This window comes from Urtica dioica, chromosome 5 (assembly GCF_054948205.1).
Source record: "Urtica dioica subsp. dioica isolate 48M chromosome 5, U.dioica_male_clone48M_v1_H2, whole genome shotgun sequence".
Taxonomy (NCBI): Eukaryota; Viridiplantae; Streptophyta; class Magnoliopsida; order Rosales; family Urticaceae; genus Urtica; species Urtica dioica.
The window spans coordinates 767,286-788,170 of record NC_142760.1 but is presented as its reverse complement, the minus strand read 5'-3'; the positions used below and the strand labels follow the sequence as shown (position 1 = coordinate 788,170).

Here is a 20,885-nt window from a genome sequence, read left to right as displayed (position 1 = left end):
CGGAGTGGAGATTCTTGGCTATTTTAGTCTAGACGCTTCATCAGCATTTGGACTTCTTCACCAAGTTGTTATCTTCTACGGAGTCAAAGTTCAGTTCTTGAAAAATCCATGATTTACAAGGCTGCGTGGGAATTCAAGGCTATTCAAAAGTTGTGTCTTCTCCGATGTTTAATCTTTTTCAGTTCAAGATGAACTTTCTTCCCAAGTTCATCTTGAGGGGGTGTATTGGAGATTAGAAAAGTCTGAGCATAGTCTGTGTTTGTTTCCTCTTTTGTACAGTTTTTCTCTTGTGTGTCGTTTATTAGTTTTGTGTTTTAGAAAGTTAGTATGTTGTTTAGTTTGGTTCAAAAGCTGTATATAAGCTTAATGACTTGTTCACTTTTCATTGGAATCGAATAAAATATTTTTCCTCTGATTTATTCAAGAACAGAGATTGTTTTTTTCCAATTCGATTTCATCTCTATCAAACCTAGAATTGTCAATCCGAATGTATCGTAGATACTCGTACTGATAGGTACAAAGCATCGAAGAAAGATACTTGTAGTTTGTACACCGTATTAAGGTACATTAAGGTAAGATCGAGGATTCGATTGGTACCTTGTTCTTATTAGAATGTTCCACATCGATTGAGTACTTGAGCAATGTGTTCCTTATAAGTGTTTAGCATCCATCCACTCTTGAGCTATCTTTTGAGTGTGAGTTAGGTCCACACTCTTGAGCTAACTTTTCCATCACTATATTTTTTTTTTGTACTGTAGTTCCTATGAAAATCTTGTCAATTGAAAAAATTGACAAGATATGAATGAATGAAATAATAAGTGTTTTTGGATTTAATTTATTATTTATTCTGTGCGGTCATCTAAAAAAATTGTAATAACTATTTGATCATGTTCTCTTTAAGCCTAATTTAATAGTTTTGAAAATCTTTAAACATGGCATTCTATTCCTTCTATTTATATAATATTTTCTCTCCGAATTTGTACTGCTTTTCTTATGTGGGACTTGTATCACATATTATACATCATCTCTTATTTATTTATTGTTTTCTGGTGTATGAGAAGTATTTGCTCTATGGTTCTCGAAAAACACGGTGGGGAAACACAAATTCTAAATCTTAACGCGACATCAATAACTTAATCATTGTTTCAAAACAAAAGCATAATAAGTTACGATAGGAAAAAGAATTTCCAATTCAACCAAACCAAATGAGTTACAATTTTCTACATAGTGATGATAAAAGGACGAGAGACTAGCCCATTTGACAACACACTTTCATCCTAATAGAGCAGAATCAAGTGATCGCAAAAGTAATTTGCTCAAAAAAATTAAAAATTAAAAAAAAAAATTCTTGATCATAAGTTTGTTCTCAATCCCATGCTCTCGATTTCCCAACATAATAATAAAATAATAACACCAATAATAATAATAATAATAATAATAAGAATAATAATAATAATAATGACGAGGAACACGGAATTTCACATGAATGAAAAAGTGGAAATAAAAATAAAATAAAGGGGAAATTTTGCAGGCAGTTCTTAAATTGAAAGAATCCTCTTTTGGTACAAAATGTGTAGTGACAAACTCTTCTTTGCATATGATCAGAAGCACTTCCTGTGGACGATCGACGGACCAGACTCGTCGTACTCTGCCTTTGCGATCCACATCTGCCGCCACAAAACCAAAAATGTTAGCCAAATAGTCAAAAGCAACAATAAATAGACACACAACCTTACAGGTTACACACATCTAAAACTTACATTTTTTTTATGCATGAAATCTTAAATATGTAATTTACAAACTCAAACTTTTCAGAAACTCGTGACAAATCCGTTTAAAATCTCCCAAAATAAATTTACCACAATTTTCACTATTTTGTATCTTGTACACAATTTATTGTTATTCGGCGTAAAATTACACGTTATTTTTTTCTCCTTGTTCTCTCAAGAAATTAACACAGTTAGTTTATAACCACGGTTTTTGGGTTACTAAAAATTTCGGCTACGGTATTATCGACCAGAAAACTATACCATACTCTAGTGGGCCCAATTGTTGCGTTCAAACTCCAAAGGATTGATGAGGTTCTAAGAATCGTCTTAACCACTAGACTAACTCTTTTGGAGTTCGGCCCGTCTAATTTCTTTTTATTATTTTTTTTTATTTTATGCAATACGATATCTAAACAAGTCGACGAGATTGAATTATATATTGGGTCCATTAAGAAAAAAGACAACTTATAAATCTCAAGTAAATAATCAACGTAAATCTCAGATAAATAGTCACTTTCATATACCAAATGTTGGTTATTTATCTAAGATTTACGTATGAAAGTAGTTATTTACCTAAGATTTACCAAACGTTGGCTATTTACCAATGTCAAACGTTTAAGTCGGCTATTTTCCTAGTTTTTTGTTATATTATTACCTGTTGGAAGGTGCTGAGGGAAGCCAAGATGGAGCCACCGATCCAGACACTGTACTTCCTCTCGGGCGGAGCGACGACCTTGATCTTCATCGAGCTCGGCGCCAGCGCTGTGATCTCTTTGCTCATACGATCGGCGATCCCGGGGAACATGGTGGACCCCCCGGAGAGGACGATGTTCCCGTAAAGATCCTTCCTGATATCGACGTCGCACTTCATGATGGAGTTGTACGTCGTCTCGTGGATCCCCGCCGCCTCCATTCCGATCATCGACGGCTGGAACAGCACCTCCGGGCACCGGAACCGCTCCGCCCCAATCGTGATCACCTGCCCCGTAAAAAAATCGGTTAAAAAAATGGTAAAAAAAAAAGAAAAAATCTCTCATTTATTTACCTGCCCGTCGGGGAGCTCGTAGGTCTTCTCCACCGCCGAGCTCGTCTTGGCCGTCTCGAGTTCTTGCTCGTAGTCGAGCGCGATGTACGCGAGCTTCTCTTTGACGTCGCGGACGATTTCCCGCTCGGCCGTGGTCGTGAACGAGTATCCGCGCTCGGTGAGGATCTTCATGAGCGCGTCCGTGAGATCGCGTCCCGCGAGGTCGAGCCGTAGGATGGCGTGCGGGAGAGCGTAGCCCTCGTAGATCGGAACCGTGTGGCTTACTCCGTCACCCGAGTCCAACACGATTCCTGTTATTCACGACAAGTCACGTTTTGCTCGAAATCGCTATATATATAAATAAAAAAAATTAGCAAAATAGTTAATTTAAACGTTTGGGTTTAGAAAAATAGTCAACGTTTCGTAAATCTTAGGTAAATAGTCACTGCATTTTATTTACAAGTGTATTTTTTACAACATAAATTAGTTCAAATTTGTTTGGGTAGTTATGGGTATTTTGGTGAATATACGCTTGTAAATAACCGTAAATAAAATGCAATTGCTATTTACCTAAGATTTACGAAACGCTGGCTATTTTACAAAAGCAAACGTTTAAGTTGACTATATACCTAATGAAATATATATATATATATATATATAGAGAGAGAGAGAGAGACCGGTGGTGCGGCCACTGGCGTAGAGAGAGAGGACGGCCTGGATGGCGACGTACATGGCGGGAGTGTTGAAGGTCTCGAACATGATCTGAGTCATCTTCTCTCGGTTGGCCTTGGGATTCAGAGGGGCCTCCGTGAGAAGAACGGGGTGCTCCTCGGGAGCCACTCTGAGCTCGTTGTAGAAAGTGTGGTGCCAAATCTTCTCCATGTCGTCCCAGTTGCTCACGATCCCGTGCTCGATCGGATACTTGAGGGTCAAGATACCCCTCTTCGACTGGGCTTCGTCCCCGACATACGCGTCCTTCTGACCCATCCCCACCATAACTCCCGTGTGCCTCGGCCGCCCCACGATGCTCGGGAACACCGCCCGAGGTGCATCGTCCCCCGCAAACCCCGCCTGCACATATAATTCATCATATCATTTCCAATTTTAGCCTAAATTATCATTCATTCTTCATTTTTTTTCCAATATTTAGCTGAATTATATGATTTTGATTCATATATGCCCCTATGGATGAATATTTTTCTTGCAACGCCACCTAAAAAGATTTATACTATTTAAGCCCTTCCTAACTGAAAATTCTGTCATATCATTTACATTTTTATCAATTTATTTCCAATTTTTATAACATCAATCTTCATTTTTATAATCCCCCTATGGAACTGTTTCTCGTTTTTTCAAAATATAGTAATTTAAATCTTTTTTTTTAAAAAGTGTTTTTGTTTTTTTTATTGTAAACAAATATTTGGATTATATTTCTTATATATGAAACTGTAAATAGTAAACAAACTTAATTAGATCCAGAACCAGTAAACTTTAATGGTTGCTTATAATTTAAAAAAAAAAAAAAAATTTTAATTCATCAATGATATAATTCATCATATCATTTACATTTTTATGGTTTTCCAAATCATATGATTTTCCAATATTAGCCTAAATTATCATTCTTCATTTTTTTCAATATTTAGCTGAATTATATGATTTGTATTCATATATGCCCCTACGGATGAATATTTTTCTTGCAACGCCACCTTAAAAGATTTATAATTCTGGCATCATAGAGGCACTTTATGATTCTAAATCAATTGAAATGAATTACCTTGACCATTCCGGTTCCATTATCACAGACGAGTGGCTGAATGTCCTCGCTCTCCGCCATTTCTCTAAATTTGCTTCACTGCACAGATATACATATAAAGTAAATAAAAGAATCTTAATTTGATGTTATTACATCCATATCTATCGACTCGGAACATCTCAGATGTTATATTTCTACACGAACTGTTATTAATTGTAAAAGGAATGGTCTAATCTATGATAGAATTTACATGAATATGATCGTCTTGCAATTACTCTGTCGTGTTTTAGTTGTTACAGAATCAAGGATAAAAGATCGAACCATCACTAGTTCATTAATTTTTTCTTTCAATTATTCATAATAAATCGGATTAACTCATAATCACCGAAGCTAAGATGAGATCTGATTCCGAATATCAAACTCTTCTGGAAAAAAAAAATTAATAAACACAAAATCGCATTAGCGAAAAGAAGTTCTTACATGAGAAAGTGACGAGAATGTTAAAAAGAAAAACCGTCACAGCTCCTGAACCACGCCGTTAAATTCAACGCCGTCACCGGAGATGGATTCGCTCGGCGGAATGAAATGAACGGCGTTTTATTCGCTCTGTTTGTGTCGTTTTGTGTGCCTGAAGAACCCGCTCTCTTTGTTTAAAAAGAAGGAAGGCAAGCCAAATGAAATTCATTCTAAATGAACCTCAAATTCCCTTTCCACGAATCCTGACCGTCGGATCGGAATTTTTTATCCACTGGGACCCTATGACGCGTCACGCCCGTGGTGGAGACAGCTGGCTTCGCTTTCTGTCTCTGCTTTCTCTTTTACCGTTTTGCCCCTCCTGATTCGCGGGAACGCCCCACTCTTGCCCACCTGTCTGTTTTAAGGGTAGTTTCGGAAATTAACTCCACTTTCGCTGTAATAAGAATGTATTTTTAATTTATTTTTTGCTCGAACGAATGTATTTAATTTATAAATCGAATGTTTTGTTTGTCTACGAGAAAAGAAGGATGTGGAAAATCAATGAAGTACGAATTGACGTGGATTGCAAATGCTGACCGAATCTTAATTAATAATAAAAACTCATATTATATGCATAAAATAGTATTACATTAATTAGTGATAACATGAAATATTAGCAAAAGAAAATGTAAAACATAAAATTATTTGCTGTGTGTGCAAGGTTTGTTAATCATGTCTTGCACTTAAATTCTCAAATTCGTATCTGTCATGAAATTAAATTATTATGTGCATAGATTCTAATGCAATATACATAATTGTTATATAAAATTAGATTACATGTCGATATAATTCCAAGAGTCCCCAAACTGCCCTTTCACGACGTGAAACCCTCATGGTGGGAGGGTAGTTTAGTAAAGAAAATTTTCCTTACTTAAAAGATATAAAATAACAAATAAAGTTAATAATAATATTTTTAAAAAAGAGAGAAATTCTAAATCAGATGCAATCTCTTGTCGCTTGCTTTCAAGTGTGGGTGGTCGTGGTGGTAGTGCTAGTAATCATGGAATGAAAAAGATAATTGAATTTAAATGAAAATAAATAAAGACATCCCTAAAAAGAAACTTGAAAAAGCAATTTTTGCCAACTCGATTTTTTTTTTTTTTTTTTATTAATTCCATTATTGGATCCAAGTTTCAATTGATTTCCTTTTACTGGTTTGCGCTTCTCTCGCCCGTGTTTGGCTCACGTGCGGTCACGTCCACGCACAACTGTGTGCTCGTCCTTCTTTCTCTCTAATGTTTTCTTTTATAAGATTTTGTTTCCGAGTTTTTATTCACCTCTAAGAATTTGTCAAAAAAAAAAATTATAATTTCTTATTATTATTATTATCTGTTAAGTGAATGGAGTGAACGTGCGAAGCAATATTGCCCACTCAAATCCACAACGTGGTCGCCTATACAATTTACGTGTCATTTTCATATTTTAGATAATTCCTCATCCAAATAAATTATTATTTATATGGATAACATCTCTCCCTCTAACGTTGTGATGTTTTCGTGGCAAATATATATTCTCAATATATTCTAATAAGATAACGTGAAACATTTCATTTTGCTTGCTCTAAAATACAAAGTGGGCTTCAACATTTGGGCTGGGCTTACCCATTAAGGTGCTTTAAGCCCTCTAATAAAAATCATACTCCAACATTAAAGATTGGGTTTATATATTATGGTGTTTTATGAGTCTTGATTCAAGCTCAAAAATCTGTCATCATTTGTTGAATAATAAAAAAAAAATACTTGTAGTTCACGCGAAGTATTAAGAATACAACACATTAAGCTCCGGATCTCATGATGGTTTTATTTATAATTTAAATTACGAACCTTAATTGTCTTCAAATTTTTAAAATTAGAAGAGTTGATAGATCAACTTGGTCGACGAGGGAACATTGGAATCATATTATGACATCTTTATAATTCATGTGGATATATACGTTTCCTAGCTTTCAACTTTTCACGTTATCCCTACAAAAATAAATAATGATTTTTTGCTTTCCTTAGTGTGTCAAGGGATTGTTACCTTTCCTGTTCTTTTTTGCTGGAATATCGTAAAATATTGGGAATATACTCTTCCTAGCATATTTATGTGTATTGGAAATATATTATGATTATTATTATTATTATTGTTAATTGTTTGAATAAATTGGAAATGAATTCTTACTAGTAGTGACACGAACCTTAAATAAACATATGATAACCATGAAATCATATGATAAAATGACTATAGAATCTAATAGAACATTCACTCTAGCACATAAAACCTTAAATAATAAACTCAAACAACATACCTTGTTCGCATATATAAACATATACTAGTTATAAGAATGACATAATTTTATTGAGGGAAAGACGTAATTTCTTTAAACTTGTAATAGTGAAATAAGACGAGTATTCTAACCGTCCATTAAAAAAAATTATAAAATAATATGTAATCAAACGAAGAAAGTACTTCGAACGCCAATTTATGACATTTAATTTAAAAAAAAAAAACACCAATTTTAAATTGTTCATTGACTATTTTACTCAAATTGTCATTTTGACATTTTCATTCATCTAAACTTTCATTAGAACATGCTTATGTCTTCTTTAGGGAGATGCACTAATGGGCTTCTTTAAGACTAACAAGATGGATTTTGTTGTTTATGTATGTGTTTACAAAATCTGTTTTATATGAAGCGTAATCTATTATGTGAAGTGACCCATCACTTCTCTTCCTTAATATATTAGCCCAATTTCTAGACATACCTTATTATACCTTTCGTTCATTATTCTTCCTTATAATCACATGACCACTTGAGATTCTCTCAGAGATTAAGATTTTTCGTTTAGTTCGAGTTCATTATTTGTATTTCCTGCGATTTTCAATGATTCTCTGTTTTTTATTTAATTGATGTTGTGGTTTTTAATCTCTCATATTTTTGTTTTTGTTTTTGTTTTTTTGGGTTTCACAATCACAATCCTAGATTCTTTAGATTTAAGTTGTTTATATGATTTTTTTGATGGTTCATTCTATAATCAATTTGAATAATTTTGTCACCGATTATACTTTCGTTTTTCGTAGTTCATTTGAAAACAAAAATCAGGTTTTTTTCAGTAAATTAAAATTACAAGAATTGTGAATTTAATTTACAATTCTAATAGAGCTTCGTTGTTATTTCCTTGGTATGATACATTCGATGTTTGCATTTTTTTTAAAAAAAAAATCTTTTGCAAAAGTTCATTTTATAAAGAGTACCGATATACTAATACAGGTGGGACCCACTTACATGTGGGTCCCACTGTCTATCTCTTTTTAGCGACCGCTGATGAAAATCATTATCGTTTTATAAAAGTTTGGTTTTTTCTTCGCCCATTTTGTTTTTGTAGTTTAACCAAGGATTTTATAGATTTTGTGGGCCCACTGATGTAAGGTAGCTTTTGTTTTTATTCGATGGGTTGGGCTTCATCTTTAGGGTTATATAGGGAATTTTGGATGGGCCTAACAACTACTGTGAGAACCTAAGAAACTTAATACTAGAGAATTTGATCAATATTAAAGAGATTATTCCTAAACTATAACATGTTCAATATTTTTGGATCAAAATCCAATATGTCAAAATTAATCAAAAAATATGACTTCCTTATATTTGTTGGTACAAAACTACCATCAATGAAAATATCTTTTTATTTTTCTTTTATATTTCGCCTGTCTAGTTTTTTACATGGTCGTCAATAATCTATTTGATTTATTGGCATTGTTGACATTACAATTTTGTTTTTTGGAAATTTGAAAAATCTGAAGAAAAGAAATAAAAAATTTGTTTGGAAAATCTGAAAAATCTAAAAATCCAAAATCAATCTCGTTCTGAGCCTCTATCCATTTATCGGTGAGGATTTAGGTTTTTTTGTTACGACTTTAACTTTAGGATTTGGGTTTCGGTGTTTCTTAGTCAATTTTGGTAGAGAAGAAGAAGAAGGAGGAATCAGCGTGGAGGCGAAGAGAAGAGAAGAGAGAGAGAGAGAGAGAGAGAGAGAGAGAGAGAGAGAGAGAGAGAAAGCGATTTATGTCCATATCAACGTGCTTCACGATTCCACTCCATCCAAAGCCGTACATACGTAATATTTTGAAAAATCATGGAAAAAATTTGTTTGAAGAATTTGAAAATTCGTTTGAAGATTTATTGACATTTTGTCTTTTTATTGACATGAATGTCAATAAATATTCAAACAATTATGGGAAATTCTTTGAAGATTTATTGACATCGATGTCAATAAATTTTCTGGATATCAATAAATCTTCAAAGAATATGGTCTGTTGAAGATTTATTGACATAAAAAAAATTGTTGACAGTAAATTTTCAGAGAATTTTTCAGAATCGTTCAAAGATTTATTGACATTCATGTCAATAAAAAGATAAAATGTCAATAAATTTTCAAACGAATTTTCAAATTCTGCAAAACAATTGTTTTTTCTAGATTCCCAAATTTTCCAAATTTTGTTTAACTTCATAGACCAAACGAAAAACGATCTCTAATTTTGCTTTTGTGACTAGTAAGTAAATAACAAAAATAAATACATATAAGAAAATTATATTTTTTTTTATTAATTTTGACTTATTGGATTTTGGTCTTAAAGTATTAAGGTGATCATAGTATAAGAATAATCTCAATATTAAACACTTTTAGATTGTTAAACATAAGATTTTATTTTTGGGTACTTTTTTTTTAAAAACAAGTTTAGTTATTTTTTATTACTTTTCCATCAACAGTGTCTTCATATGAACATTAATTTCATATGTTTCCAACTTCCATTAACTGTTTTGCTGGTCATGAAAATGCTGAAATAAACATTATTACCAATAATGCTTAAAAAAATTGCTGAAGGTTTTGTTTTAGTTTTGTGTTTTATTGTTTGGATTGGCTAAAAAAGGTTGAAGGAAATAGTAGGGGTAAAAAGTAAAAACTTCTCTCCTCCATCAAAAGAAGCAATATATATAATATGATATATATACGCCCGTTAATTTCTATACTGAAAAACAAGAAATAATATAAAATATAAGTAAAAAAAAAGGTTGTAGTTATTTTATATTATTTATTTTCATATTAGTCCTAAATATTGAAGCTTCCATCACTTTGTTTGAAGTGGTTGTGGAATATGTTGAGAATATATGTAATTTCAATTATTTAATTATGGATTTTATATTATTAATTATATTTATATTAGTTGTTTATATTTGTAGGTCATATTTATATTTAGTGATATAATTCGGAAATCCAATTAAATAATTATGTGGAATATGAGCCAAAATAGATAGACACCAAATAGTTAGGTCTTTTAGGATTTTATGGGAACCCTAATTGGAACTCCATATAAAGTAGTTACGATTCACAATACACCGTAAAAAAAATAGTTGTTCTCGTCTCCATCTGAGAGAGCACATCCGGCACTAAGGAGATACGGTTGAGGAAGACCACAATTCCACCGGTCGACGTTCATCAAAATATGTTTCTGTTCACATTCGACGCGATAGATTTAAGTTTGTCTAAAGTCTAAACACTTTGGTAATCTAATGAATGTTTGATTTGGGATATCGTTAGGTATAGATTTATTATTATTTGAATCTTGGATAATAAGTATTCCTAATTTATACCTTGATATATATTCCTAATTTAAATGAAACCTCTTGATATTGGTTTATGTAATCAAAGAAATCCATATAAGACTGAATATCACCCATACCACTATCTAGAATATCGAAATGTAATACTGTTCTTAATTAATATGTTACTATATATCAATAAAATAATACGTACTGTTCTTAATTATGTTACTATATATCAATAAAAATGTAATTACAAAAATTTAAATACAATACTTTAATTCAAAGACTAACACTTAATGAATTGGTTATATGTTTTATTGTTAGATATTTTTATTCGATATTTATTTCTATTGTGATCAGGTGCAATAAAGAAGCACGTCTCAATCGTAATCCGAACATGATTCATAATTGGTTATGCGCAATTTGATTCAATTTTGTTAGAGTAGGTAAGCTGAGACATCATTGATCAATCATGCACCCAAAGAATAGCTAGATCAAGTACGTACCCCATTTATTATTATTATTATTATTATTATTATTATTATTATTATTATTATTATTATTATTATTTTGTTTCGCTGAATGATAATTAATTCGCTCGTAAAACGGTAGGATTTATAATTATTAGAGGGCCAATGTGCCAACGCATTGGATGACATAATGTGCTCACAGGGAATCAAGACAAAATCTCAACATGCTTCATAATTTTATTATTTTCTTATTAATAAACAATAAAGATAATCGAGCTTCAAATGGACGAGAGTGAAGATCTTATTGCCACAACAACTGAGTAGGAAATAAAAATAATAACCTCTTGTGATAAAATAAAAATAAAAAAATAAAAAACCTTCAAAAAAGTATAGCACTTCAAACCAAAAAAAGTGTAAGAATATTTCCAATTGAGAAAATATTATATTCTAAATCAATTATGATTTATGTAAGGGAAAATATCAATACTATCCCTCGTGTTTAATCGAAATGCGAGATTTATCCCCTCTATTTCTAGAAATATCAGACATATCCATTTAGTTTAATATAAATGACATACAGGGCCGGCCCGATCTCATCCGGGGCCCTAGGCGAATAAAATTTTTGGGGCCTTTTAATAATAATAAAAAATTAAATATAAAACAAAAAATTATAATCAAGTTTTTCATTCATCAAAACATAACACGCCTAGCACTTTTAGATGCAAAAGTACTAATCAAATTCGTATAATCAAGTTTCTCGACCATATCTTTTTCAATAGACAAAGTAGCTAAACCGCTCAATCTTTCTTGCGACATAGTTGAACGAAGATAAGACTTGATCAATTTTAACTTTGAGAAGCTTCTTTCTGCATGGGCAACCGTGACTGGTAAAGTTAACATAATTCTGTAAGCGATCCACGCATTTGGATAAATGCAATCCAAGTCCTTTATGTAATTCAAAACATCGATTGCTTTGTTTATATCTTCCGGGACACTACGGCTCAACATTTCCAGTTCCTTGAAGAGATCATTCTTGTCTAAATCTGAAATCTCATTATGCTCCATCGATGATGCAAGATTGTCGCAGAAACTCTTTAAAGTGTGTTTATCGACGACCTTTAATTTCTTCAAATCAAATAAAAGCCCGAACTGTTTTTCAAAATCCTGAAACTGTACAAACCTATTGACAAAGATAATTATGACAATAAATTATGAACAAAAATATTTCTTGATACAGTAAGTGTTGAATAATAAGATTAAATAATCTAACCTGCTATGGAATGACGATATAGCTTGATCAACAATGTAGAAAAAATAGTTAATTTTGAAGGACTCTTCCTCGGATTGTGAGAGCGCGTCACTAGCGTTGTCATCAAATTGTCTTTTCCTCTGTACTCTTCGTTTTTCAATGAACACAGGCTCTATATCCATCTCAATTGCTATCGTTGTAGCTTGCAATTTAGCTTGATCATATCCAATTTCCCTGTATTGCTTCAAAAAGCCAAGTAGACTTTCTAATTCTTTGATGGCAACATCCATTTGCATATCTTTAGTTTGGAGAAATTTGCTCACGTTGTTAACAACAAATAACAGATCATGCCAAATAATTAATGCCAACAAGAACTCATAATTCTGGATATTGTATACGGCTAAAGTCTCAGCATCACTTTTTGTCTTAGCATCTTCATTACTATTTGCCAAAAACATTAAAGCTTCTTTTATCTGCGAGGCTTGGTATCTTATTGCTTTAACGCTATCAATGCGACTTTCCCAACGTGTTTCCGACAATGGCTTGACAGTGAGACCTTTCACATGATCATTAAAGACTTTCCATCTCTTCGTAGAAGCTGAGAATAATGTGTATATTCGTTGTATGACACCGAAAAATGACACAGCTTTGGGACAACAATTAGCCATATCACAAAGCATAAGATTTAGAGAATGACAAGCACAAGGTGAATAAAATGCTCTAGGATTCTTTTCAAGCATTCTACTTTGTACACCTTTATTTTTACCTTTCATGTTAGCACCGTTATCATATCCCTGCCCTCTTATGTCATCAAAATTAAGATGAAGAGCCTCCAAAACATGAAGAATTCATTAAAGAGTCCAAGTCCTGAAGTGTCATCTACCTTTATGAACTCTATAAAAAACTCTTCAACCACAATTGGATTTTTGGAAATATTCACACACCTTACTACTAGAGACATCTGTTCTTCATTGCTAACATCCGGCGTACAATCAAGTATAACCGAAAAATATTTTGCTTCTTTGATTGTAGAAACAATTGAGAGTTTCACCTCGTTTGCCATCAATTGAATCAATTCATTTTGAATTTTGTGACTCAAATAATGATAATTAATTTCCTTTTTCGAGATACGGCGAACATGTTCTTGCATCGTGGGATCAAACTCTGCAAGCAATTCTATCATCTGTAGAAAAAGCCCATTCCTCTCGTCATATATTTTTTCATTATCCCCGCGAAATGCCAAATTATTTCTCCCAAGCCTTTTTACAACAGCTAGTATCCTTTGTAGAACCTGTTTCCAATGCTCATTTTCTTTGTTGATATGTTCTTGTAAACTCGAATCAATGGTTGACACTTGTTTAAGTCTTTTTTCCAAATCCACCCAATTAGCAATAGCGTCAACGTGTAGCTTACTTCTCTCGTGGCTATAAAGTCGTGCAGAAATATTATGCCAATCATTTAAACCTCCATCACCTAAGAGGCCTACATTATGACGATTCGTTGCAAATAACTTACAGCAAAAGCAAAAAACTTTATCGACTGAAGCTGAATACACCAACCACCTCCTGTCTTGTCTCTCTCCATTCGGTAACACTCGCCAATAATGACTTGAAGAGAAACTTCTATCAGACTCATCTTTAGGAAATCTCACATCAATGTTTCTTTTAGGACCTTTTTCAACAAGAAAATCGATAAGACTTTGATTTATTTGCTTCCAATTTGCCGGATCATCCTCGTCCAAACAAATGGAACCTATTTCATTATCGTGTTCTTCATTCGGGGTCACGTTCTCGTTCTCGTTCTCGTTCTCATTCTCATTCTCGTTCTCGTTCTCATTCTCATTCTCGTTCTCGTTCTCGTTCTCGTTCTCGTTCCCATTCTCGTTCTCGTTCTCGTTCTCGTTCTCGTTTTGACTAGTTTGTTCGTTCTCAATGCCGACTTCAGCTCTTGTTTTATCCGTAACCACATCTTTTTTAAAATACCGATCGAGAGAACCAATTTGACTCTTATGTAAAACTTCTTTTTTCTCCTTTTCTTTTCTTTTTTCGGCACCCGACTTGTATCTTCTAATTGAACTCATTAAATTAACTGCTGAAAACACGCAAAGAATGATCAAAATTATTCTCAATTGTAAACTGTAAACTGTTTTTTAAAACTTGTAAACTGTTTTTTAAATGGTCAAAATTATTTTCAATTAATTTTTAAATAATTTTTTTTCGAATCAACTAAATTAAAAAAAGAGAAACACAATATCATTCAGCTATATACCTATCGGCTATACCAAATATTACAAATAACCTTGATGTTCCAAGCTCCGCAATCCGATAAGCAAATCCTGTAAACTACAAGAAAACCTTTTATTTTTAACAGGATCACCTCCAAGAGACTAATAACAACAGTCAGATTTCCACAACACAAAGAACATAACTCCAAAAAAAAAAAAAAAAATTACTCGCTACTGAAGCAAATATATCACACAAAACAGGATTAGTAAAATTAATAAGAAATTTAGGGAAAAAAAACCTCAAAACGCATGAGTAAAACTGTATGAAAATTTGGGGATAATTTTCTAATTCCTCACATTGATTTAGCAGGGCTCGGTGGGTCGGACTTGACGCGAGATGGCGCGAAGGCTGGACTGCGCAGAGGAGATGGCGCGGAGGCAGGTCTGGGTCGCGACTCGCGCGGGGCGGAGATGGCGTTCGTCTGGGTCGCGCGGGGCGGAGATGCGTTCGTCTGGGTCGTGTGGGGCGGAGATGGCGTTCGTCTGGGTCGCGCGGGGCGGAGATGGCGTTCGTCTGGTCGCGCGGGGCGGAGATGGCGCGTTCGGCGTTCGGCGTTCGACTGGGTCGCGCGGCGCGGAGGCAGGTCTGGGTCGCAGTCGCAGTCGTTCGTTCGTCTGGGGTCGATTGAGCCCTGCATTATATACAAATTTTTTTTTTTTTTGGGCCCATACAAATACGGGGCCCTAGGCCCATGCCTATCTCGCCTTAGCCCAAGGCCGGCACTGATGACATATACCTCCCCTAAAAAAATGTTATATTACAAATATCACCTTTTTCGTTTATTTTTACAAAAAAATAATTTGAACTCCCCAAAATACCCTTAACAGAATAAATATTTATTTACTATTTTATTAAAAAAAATCAAAATCTCTCTTTATAAAAAAAATCCTTAACTTTTTATAAAGAAATTTTTTAATTTAAACTTTTTGTATATAGAATAGAAAATAAAAAATTATTTCATTAAGGGTATTTTGGGGAGTTCAAATTATTTTTTTGTAAAAAATAAACGAAAAATGGTGATATTTGTAATATAACATTTTTTTAGGGGATGTATATATCATTTATATTAAACTGGAGGGATATGTCTGATATTTTTAGAAATAGAGGGGATAAATCTCGCATTTCGATTAAACATGAGGGATACTGTTGATATTTTCCCTTTATGTAATTCATGAAAGAGAATAAGAACCAAATAAGCTCACGATCAATTTAATGTTATAAATTTGTGTCTAGACTCTAGATATGATATGTTTCATTACATTATGATCTATAATTTTTAAATACTTATTTATAAAGCACGAGGTAGATATGTTTAATGCATTTTTTGGCCGGTGGTTGTTTGGTTAATGGTTCCTGGTGTCATCTTGTGTGGGAGTTTATTTGAGATTTGGAGATATATAAAACAATCGAAAAATTTCGAAATTTCGAGTAAGTTCAGCTTTGCGCTTAGGTCTCGTGGGTTCTTTGACAATATCATATTTAGTTGGTCTAATTGCAGGGCCGGCCCTGACCTAAGGCGGGCAAAAAAATTATTTTACATTTTTTGCCTATTTTTAAGAAAATTTACATTTTTTACCCTAAAAATTTATACTTTTGGCCAATTTTTTAAAAAAATTACAAAATTTAAATTTTTATTAGTATTATAGGGCCCCAAAATATTGAATCGCCTAGAGTCCCCGGTGAGTTTGGGCCGACCCTGTCTAGTCGTTTTAGTGCTGTTAAACCTTTGTGAAATTTGGTTTTTTTTTTCCTTCTCGTCAACGGCTTTGGAAACAATGAAATCTTTTATGGCAAATAAATGTTCAAAAAATAAATTCATGACCTATTTAAAGTAATGGATTTCGTAGAAGTTTTATCACCATAATGTAAAATTTTATGCGTACTTTTAAGTGTACGCGGTCGGTCCATAGATATTATTTGAAAATAATTTTTCTATTCATAGTAAACTATATATTCTATTGCAATAAAACCTGGGTATTGACATGGGAGGCTAAGAAAAATCAGTTGTAATTTACTTATTTTATTCCCAGTAAATCTAGTTGATGTCATATAGCTCGTGATGTTAGTTTTAAACTCCCTAAATATAGCAAATTGAGACCAAAGTTTGATCAATCTGATTACGGAGTCAAATTAGCTGATCGAAAAAAAAAATGGCAACATATAGAGAAATATATAGAATAATAAACGGTGTCGTCATTCGAATAAAAAGATGATAAACAGCTATTTATTTTTTGTTCTCCCTTTTCAAAGAGTGACTTTTAGTTTTAGAGGTTTGTTCACACATTCCGAAGCCACGTAGGTATGCTATTTGCATGTAAATGTTATGTTTATTGAGTAAATTTAAAGTTAGTTCAATTATAGCCGATCTATTAAAAAAAACAAAAAGAATAGTATAATAATAATTTTATTATTATCAATCTTATTATTATAGTAATAATATTAGCCGATGCATTATTGACCTGACATAAATTAAGATTAAAAAAACGCTCTAACACTAAACAAAGAACTCATCATAATTATATCAGATCAGCAATATCAATCTAAAAAAATAAGATAATAATTATATAGAAATCAGGGAAAGAGTATATTATTTGAGTGTTACGGATTGGTCTTAATTTTTTTCCCCGGTATAAGTAGAGTTCTTAAGCTTTAAAATTTGACGCATATGACCATATTTCCTAATATCTTCATCAAATTTTCTGATAAAAAATGCATACATTTTATGGTAAAATCATACGTCTTAAGTGATTTTATTATCTTATGGTGAAATGGTTAGTTAACGTTATAAATTCATCACCAATGTAATTATATTCAATTTTAACAACATAATTCTATGGTCGCGCGCTTAAAATTTTGTCAGATTTTTTTATTTTAAATGATTTTGGCATATGAGTTTGAAAATTAATCCTAAAAGCAAGGTCTGTTAATATATTGATAGAAATTGGGAAAGAAAAAAAAATTTCACGAGATTCAAAATAGTTGGAATTGAACAAAAATAATTAAAAAAAATTTCTTTTCCTGTACTGAGCGACGTCAAAAGTACTTGTTTATCAGATCGCTTTGAATATAAGTGAAGGTAGAACTCTTTTAACGTCGCACGAACTACAACGTTAGAAATCCGTTTACGTAAGTTTTTGAACAACGTTTGGTAATGCATTTTCAACGAATTTTTAAAGGGTTTATTAGGTAATTGTCACATTTATAATTTGATATTGCTAAATAGTCGGCGTTTCGTAAATCTGAGATAAATAGTCATTTTTATATATTTAGAGACGTAAATTTTAGATAAATAGCTATTTATATTTATTAAGTTACGTCATTTTTATGACTAGATTTACAAAACGTTGACTATATAGTAATTTCAAACGTTTTAATTAGATATTTGTCTAATTTTTTTATTTATTTTAAAAGGTCATCTGATTATGGATATGTTATTAACATACTTCCAATTCGGCTTGTACTACGTGTACTTGAAGAAGAAGAAGCATGTGGTAACAATACGGACAAATTCAACGATTTAATTTTCAATGAATTAGGTAAAAGGGAGTCATCACAAATATTGCAAGTATCATAACAATATCAGGACCAATATTTGCTTTTACAATAAAAATTGGGAAACGGCTTAGATATCACGTTCAATTGGCCCATAACGGATTATAAACAAGTATAGTATTCAGAGAATTTTAAAAAAGTGATTTATATTTTAAGTTGACATTTGGGATTACACTCCGTGTCAATATATTTTAAAAGATGCACACTTTAATAGTTGAAATTGAAAAAATTAAAACCGAATCTATAGAAGAAAAAAACATAGTTTTATCCATAACATTATTGGAACACGAGTTTTATATAGAATGAAATAGATGATTAGCTAAATTGTAATACAGTGAGATTGTATTTTTTTTTTACCTTTGGTATTTCTAAAAATATTAAGTTGTCTCAACAATTTCAACAAAAATAACATAAAATATAAGATGTCATAGCTAATTAATAATCAGAAAGTAATAAAATTACTAAATAGTAAAAAGTTAAAAAGGGATGATATTATTTACCATATATAAATTTAATTAGATATAAGATTTTATTACAAAGTAACTTTTGTTTACAATGTCTTGAATTTTAAAAGAATGAAGATTAGGAACAACATTAAGAATATAGAATTAATGAAGAACGTAAAATTATGGCAACAAAATCAAGACACAGAAGTAAGAGGCTTCCAACTGGATCGAGTGACCGTTTTTGAAGAGTCATATATATATATATATATATATATATATATATATATATATTACTATACACCTTTTTACTTATATATAGTTATATATACTATATACTACACGTAACAAATGTAATAATATTTATATATATGTATAGATTATATACATTTATTTTAAAAGTCTACAATAATAATTATAAAAATAATAATAATACATAGCAAGTAATTAGAAGCGGCTGACTATATATTAAATAATAACAAAAGATAATAACATACAATGTTGCTTTGATATGAAATCGAAAAAGTAGGCTAAACGAAAGTCCCACATTGGAAAAAAAAATTATGCTTTTGTAGAGAATGTTAGTTATAACTTATAAATAGAAAAAGGGAAGTAGAGATGAAGCAATTGATCAATTGGGCTGATTAGTGGGGCTTATTAAAGGAGATAATAGATAAAATTTTAATTGATATTTTTATTTCTTATATTGTAGTTAAATTAATTGCTCTGATTGGTGAATTTGATCTTCATTGGTTTTCTATTTTAATCACTACTACAAATTTGATTTTCTGATACGCATGACTATCAGGTGCGACTAGTCGCATCTAAATGACTTTCGGGTGCGACTAGTCGCACCAGATTGTCAACCCGAAGTGATAAAAATTTCGCTAAAATTGTTTTCTGCTTTTGAGTATCGGGTGCGACTAGTCGCACCCGAAAGTGATGACTTTTGGTGCGAGAAGTTGCACTTAAACTGTCGCACCTGATAGTGATGACTTTCAGGTGCGACTTGTCGCACCTAAAAGCATCAGGTGCGGACTTTCATATGCGACTTTGTCGCATCTAAAGTCGCACCTGATGATACTTTCAGGTGCGACTATGGTGCTTTCAGGTGCGACTTTTGTCGCACCTGATGCACTATTTTGTACTAGTGAATCCACATAAATATATCTCTTTAATTAGGGAGTATTTATATTTTTATTTTTCCTGAACGTATGAAAAACCTTTATAGTAGGCATCGGAAAAAAATTAAAATTGTTACAACCCAAAATATGAAAAAGACAACTTATAAAAATAATTAACGAAAATTTGTGGTGTTTAAGAAGTAAAAAACCTGAAATAATTAAAAACAAGCACCTATTAACGTTAATTAGCGATAATAGATAAAATTTATGGGACTTATTAAAGGAGATAATAGATATAATTTTAATGCCCAATTTTTTTTTTAGTATTTAGGATGTCATAGTTGTTTCTTAACATAGAGTCATATTCTTCGGTATATCGACTTCATGGGTAAGCTTTAATGCACGGATGACTTCTAGCCCGGAGGAGTAGGTTGGCGCCGAGGCAGATTTAGTATGTTTTCAGTTTTAATGTTGGTTTTGATTCGGGTATTAACATATTTGGGAGGCTTTTTCTTTAAAACGTGCCTTAATTAACTAGGGTTGTCTTAATGTTGGTTTTGATTCGGGTATTAACATATAAGAGTAAGTGATGACAAAAGTTCATTCATAACAAAAAAAAAAAGATAACACATAACATATTCATTAAAAACTCATGTACTCTCTACAACCAAACCAAAACATAAAAAAAAAAAAAAAAAAAAAAAAAAAATTATAGGGACTAAGCCAGTTGAAACGTCGTAATTACAATTTAGTCAACGTTTCAACTAAGTTTCTAATATAGCCACAAAGCGATAACGTGACTTTATTATTTATATAGCAAATTACATGTTTATCCTATATATGTAAAATTCGGCAAATTATGTAGCCAACGTTTGGCGGCGTTACTTAGGGGACCTCGAGGAGTGGCCCAACCAATTTCTTGAAAAGAAATACCTACAACACACTAGAACCTTCTCCGATCCCTAGTCGAAGCTGAATTGAGTGCTCACTAATCTTGTTGGGATGATATACGCATTAGGAAAAGCCATTTCAAGCCAAAAAACCTACCCGGAATTTTTTATCAAGTAAAACCCACTCACAAAAGGTCAAACACTAATCCCTTCTCTTTTCCAAGTCTGA

At 32.3% G+C, this 20,885-nt stretch overlaps 2 protein-coding genes across 2 annotated transcripts; both read right to left on the bottom strand.

Annotated features, from left to right (window-relative positions):
• Positions 1 to 1,166: 1,166 nt before the first annotated feature.
• Positions 1,167 to 5,223, bottom strand: LOC149394662 (actin-like). The gene is made up of 6 exons (XM_089615998.1): positions 5,027 to 5,223; positions 4,568 to 4,645; positions 3,471 to 3,864; positions 2,815 to 3,104; positions 2,425 to 2,748; positions 1,167 to 1,667 (listed from the first exon to the last, which is right to left on the bottom strand). The coding sequence occupies exons 2-6, from the start codon at positions 4,625 to 4,627 to the stop codon at positions 1,602 to 1,604; spliced, it is 1,134 nt and encodes a 377-aa protein (XP_089472124.1). The 5' UTR covers positions 4,628 to 4,645; positions 5,027 to 5,223; the 3' UTR covers positions 1,167 to 1,601.
• Positions 5,224 to 11,766: 6,543 nt separating this feature from the next.
• Positions 11,767 to 13,997, bottom strand: LOC149394661 (uncharacterized). The gene is made up of 4 exons (XM_089615281.1): positions 13,878 to 13,997; positions 13,494 to 13,545; positions 12,384 to 12,960; positions 11,767 to 12,293 (listed from the first exon to the last, which is right to left on the bottom strand). Exons 1-4 carry the CDS (start codon positions 13,995 to 13,997, stop codon positions 11,804 to 11,806), a joined length of 1,239 nt encoding a protein of 412 aa, XP_089471407.1. The 3' UTR covers positions 11,767 to 11,803.
• Positions 13,998 to 20,885: the final 6,888 nt, after the last annotated feature.

What these genes read in the sequence shown, in the direction of transcription:
- LOC149394662 (XM_089615998.1), bottom strand. Translation starts at nt 4,627, where the DNA reads ATGGCGGAGAGCGAGGACATTCAGCCACTCGTCTGTGATAATGGAACC. An exon ending in CGCCAGTGGCCGCACCACCG is followed by an intron (nt 3,105 to 3,470) that starts GTCTCTCTCTCT and finishes CGTGAATAACAG; the next exon opens with GAATCGTGTTGGACTCGGGT. An exon ending in ACGAGCTCCCCGACGGGCAG is followed by an intron (nt 2,749 to 2,814) that starts GTAAATAAATGA and finishes TTTACGGGGCAG; the next exon opens with GTGATCACGATTGGGGCGGA.
- LOC149394661 (XM_089615281.1), bottom strand. Translation starts at nt 13,997, where the DNA reads ATGAGTCTGATAGAAGTTTCTCTTCAAGTCATTATTGGCGAGTGTTAC. An exon ending in GATGCAAGAACATGTTCGCC is followed by an intron (nt 12,961 to 13,493) that starts GTATCTCGAAAA and finishes CATTATTCTCAG; the next exon opens with CTTCTACGAAGAGATGGAAA. An exon ending in ATATCGTCATTCCATAGCAG is followed by an intron (nt 12,294 to 12,383) that starts GTTAGATTATTT and finishes CTTTGTCAATAG; the next exon opens with GTTTGTACAGTTTCAGGATT.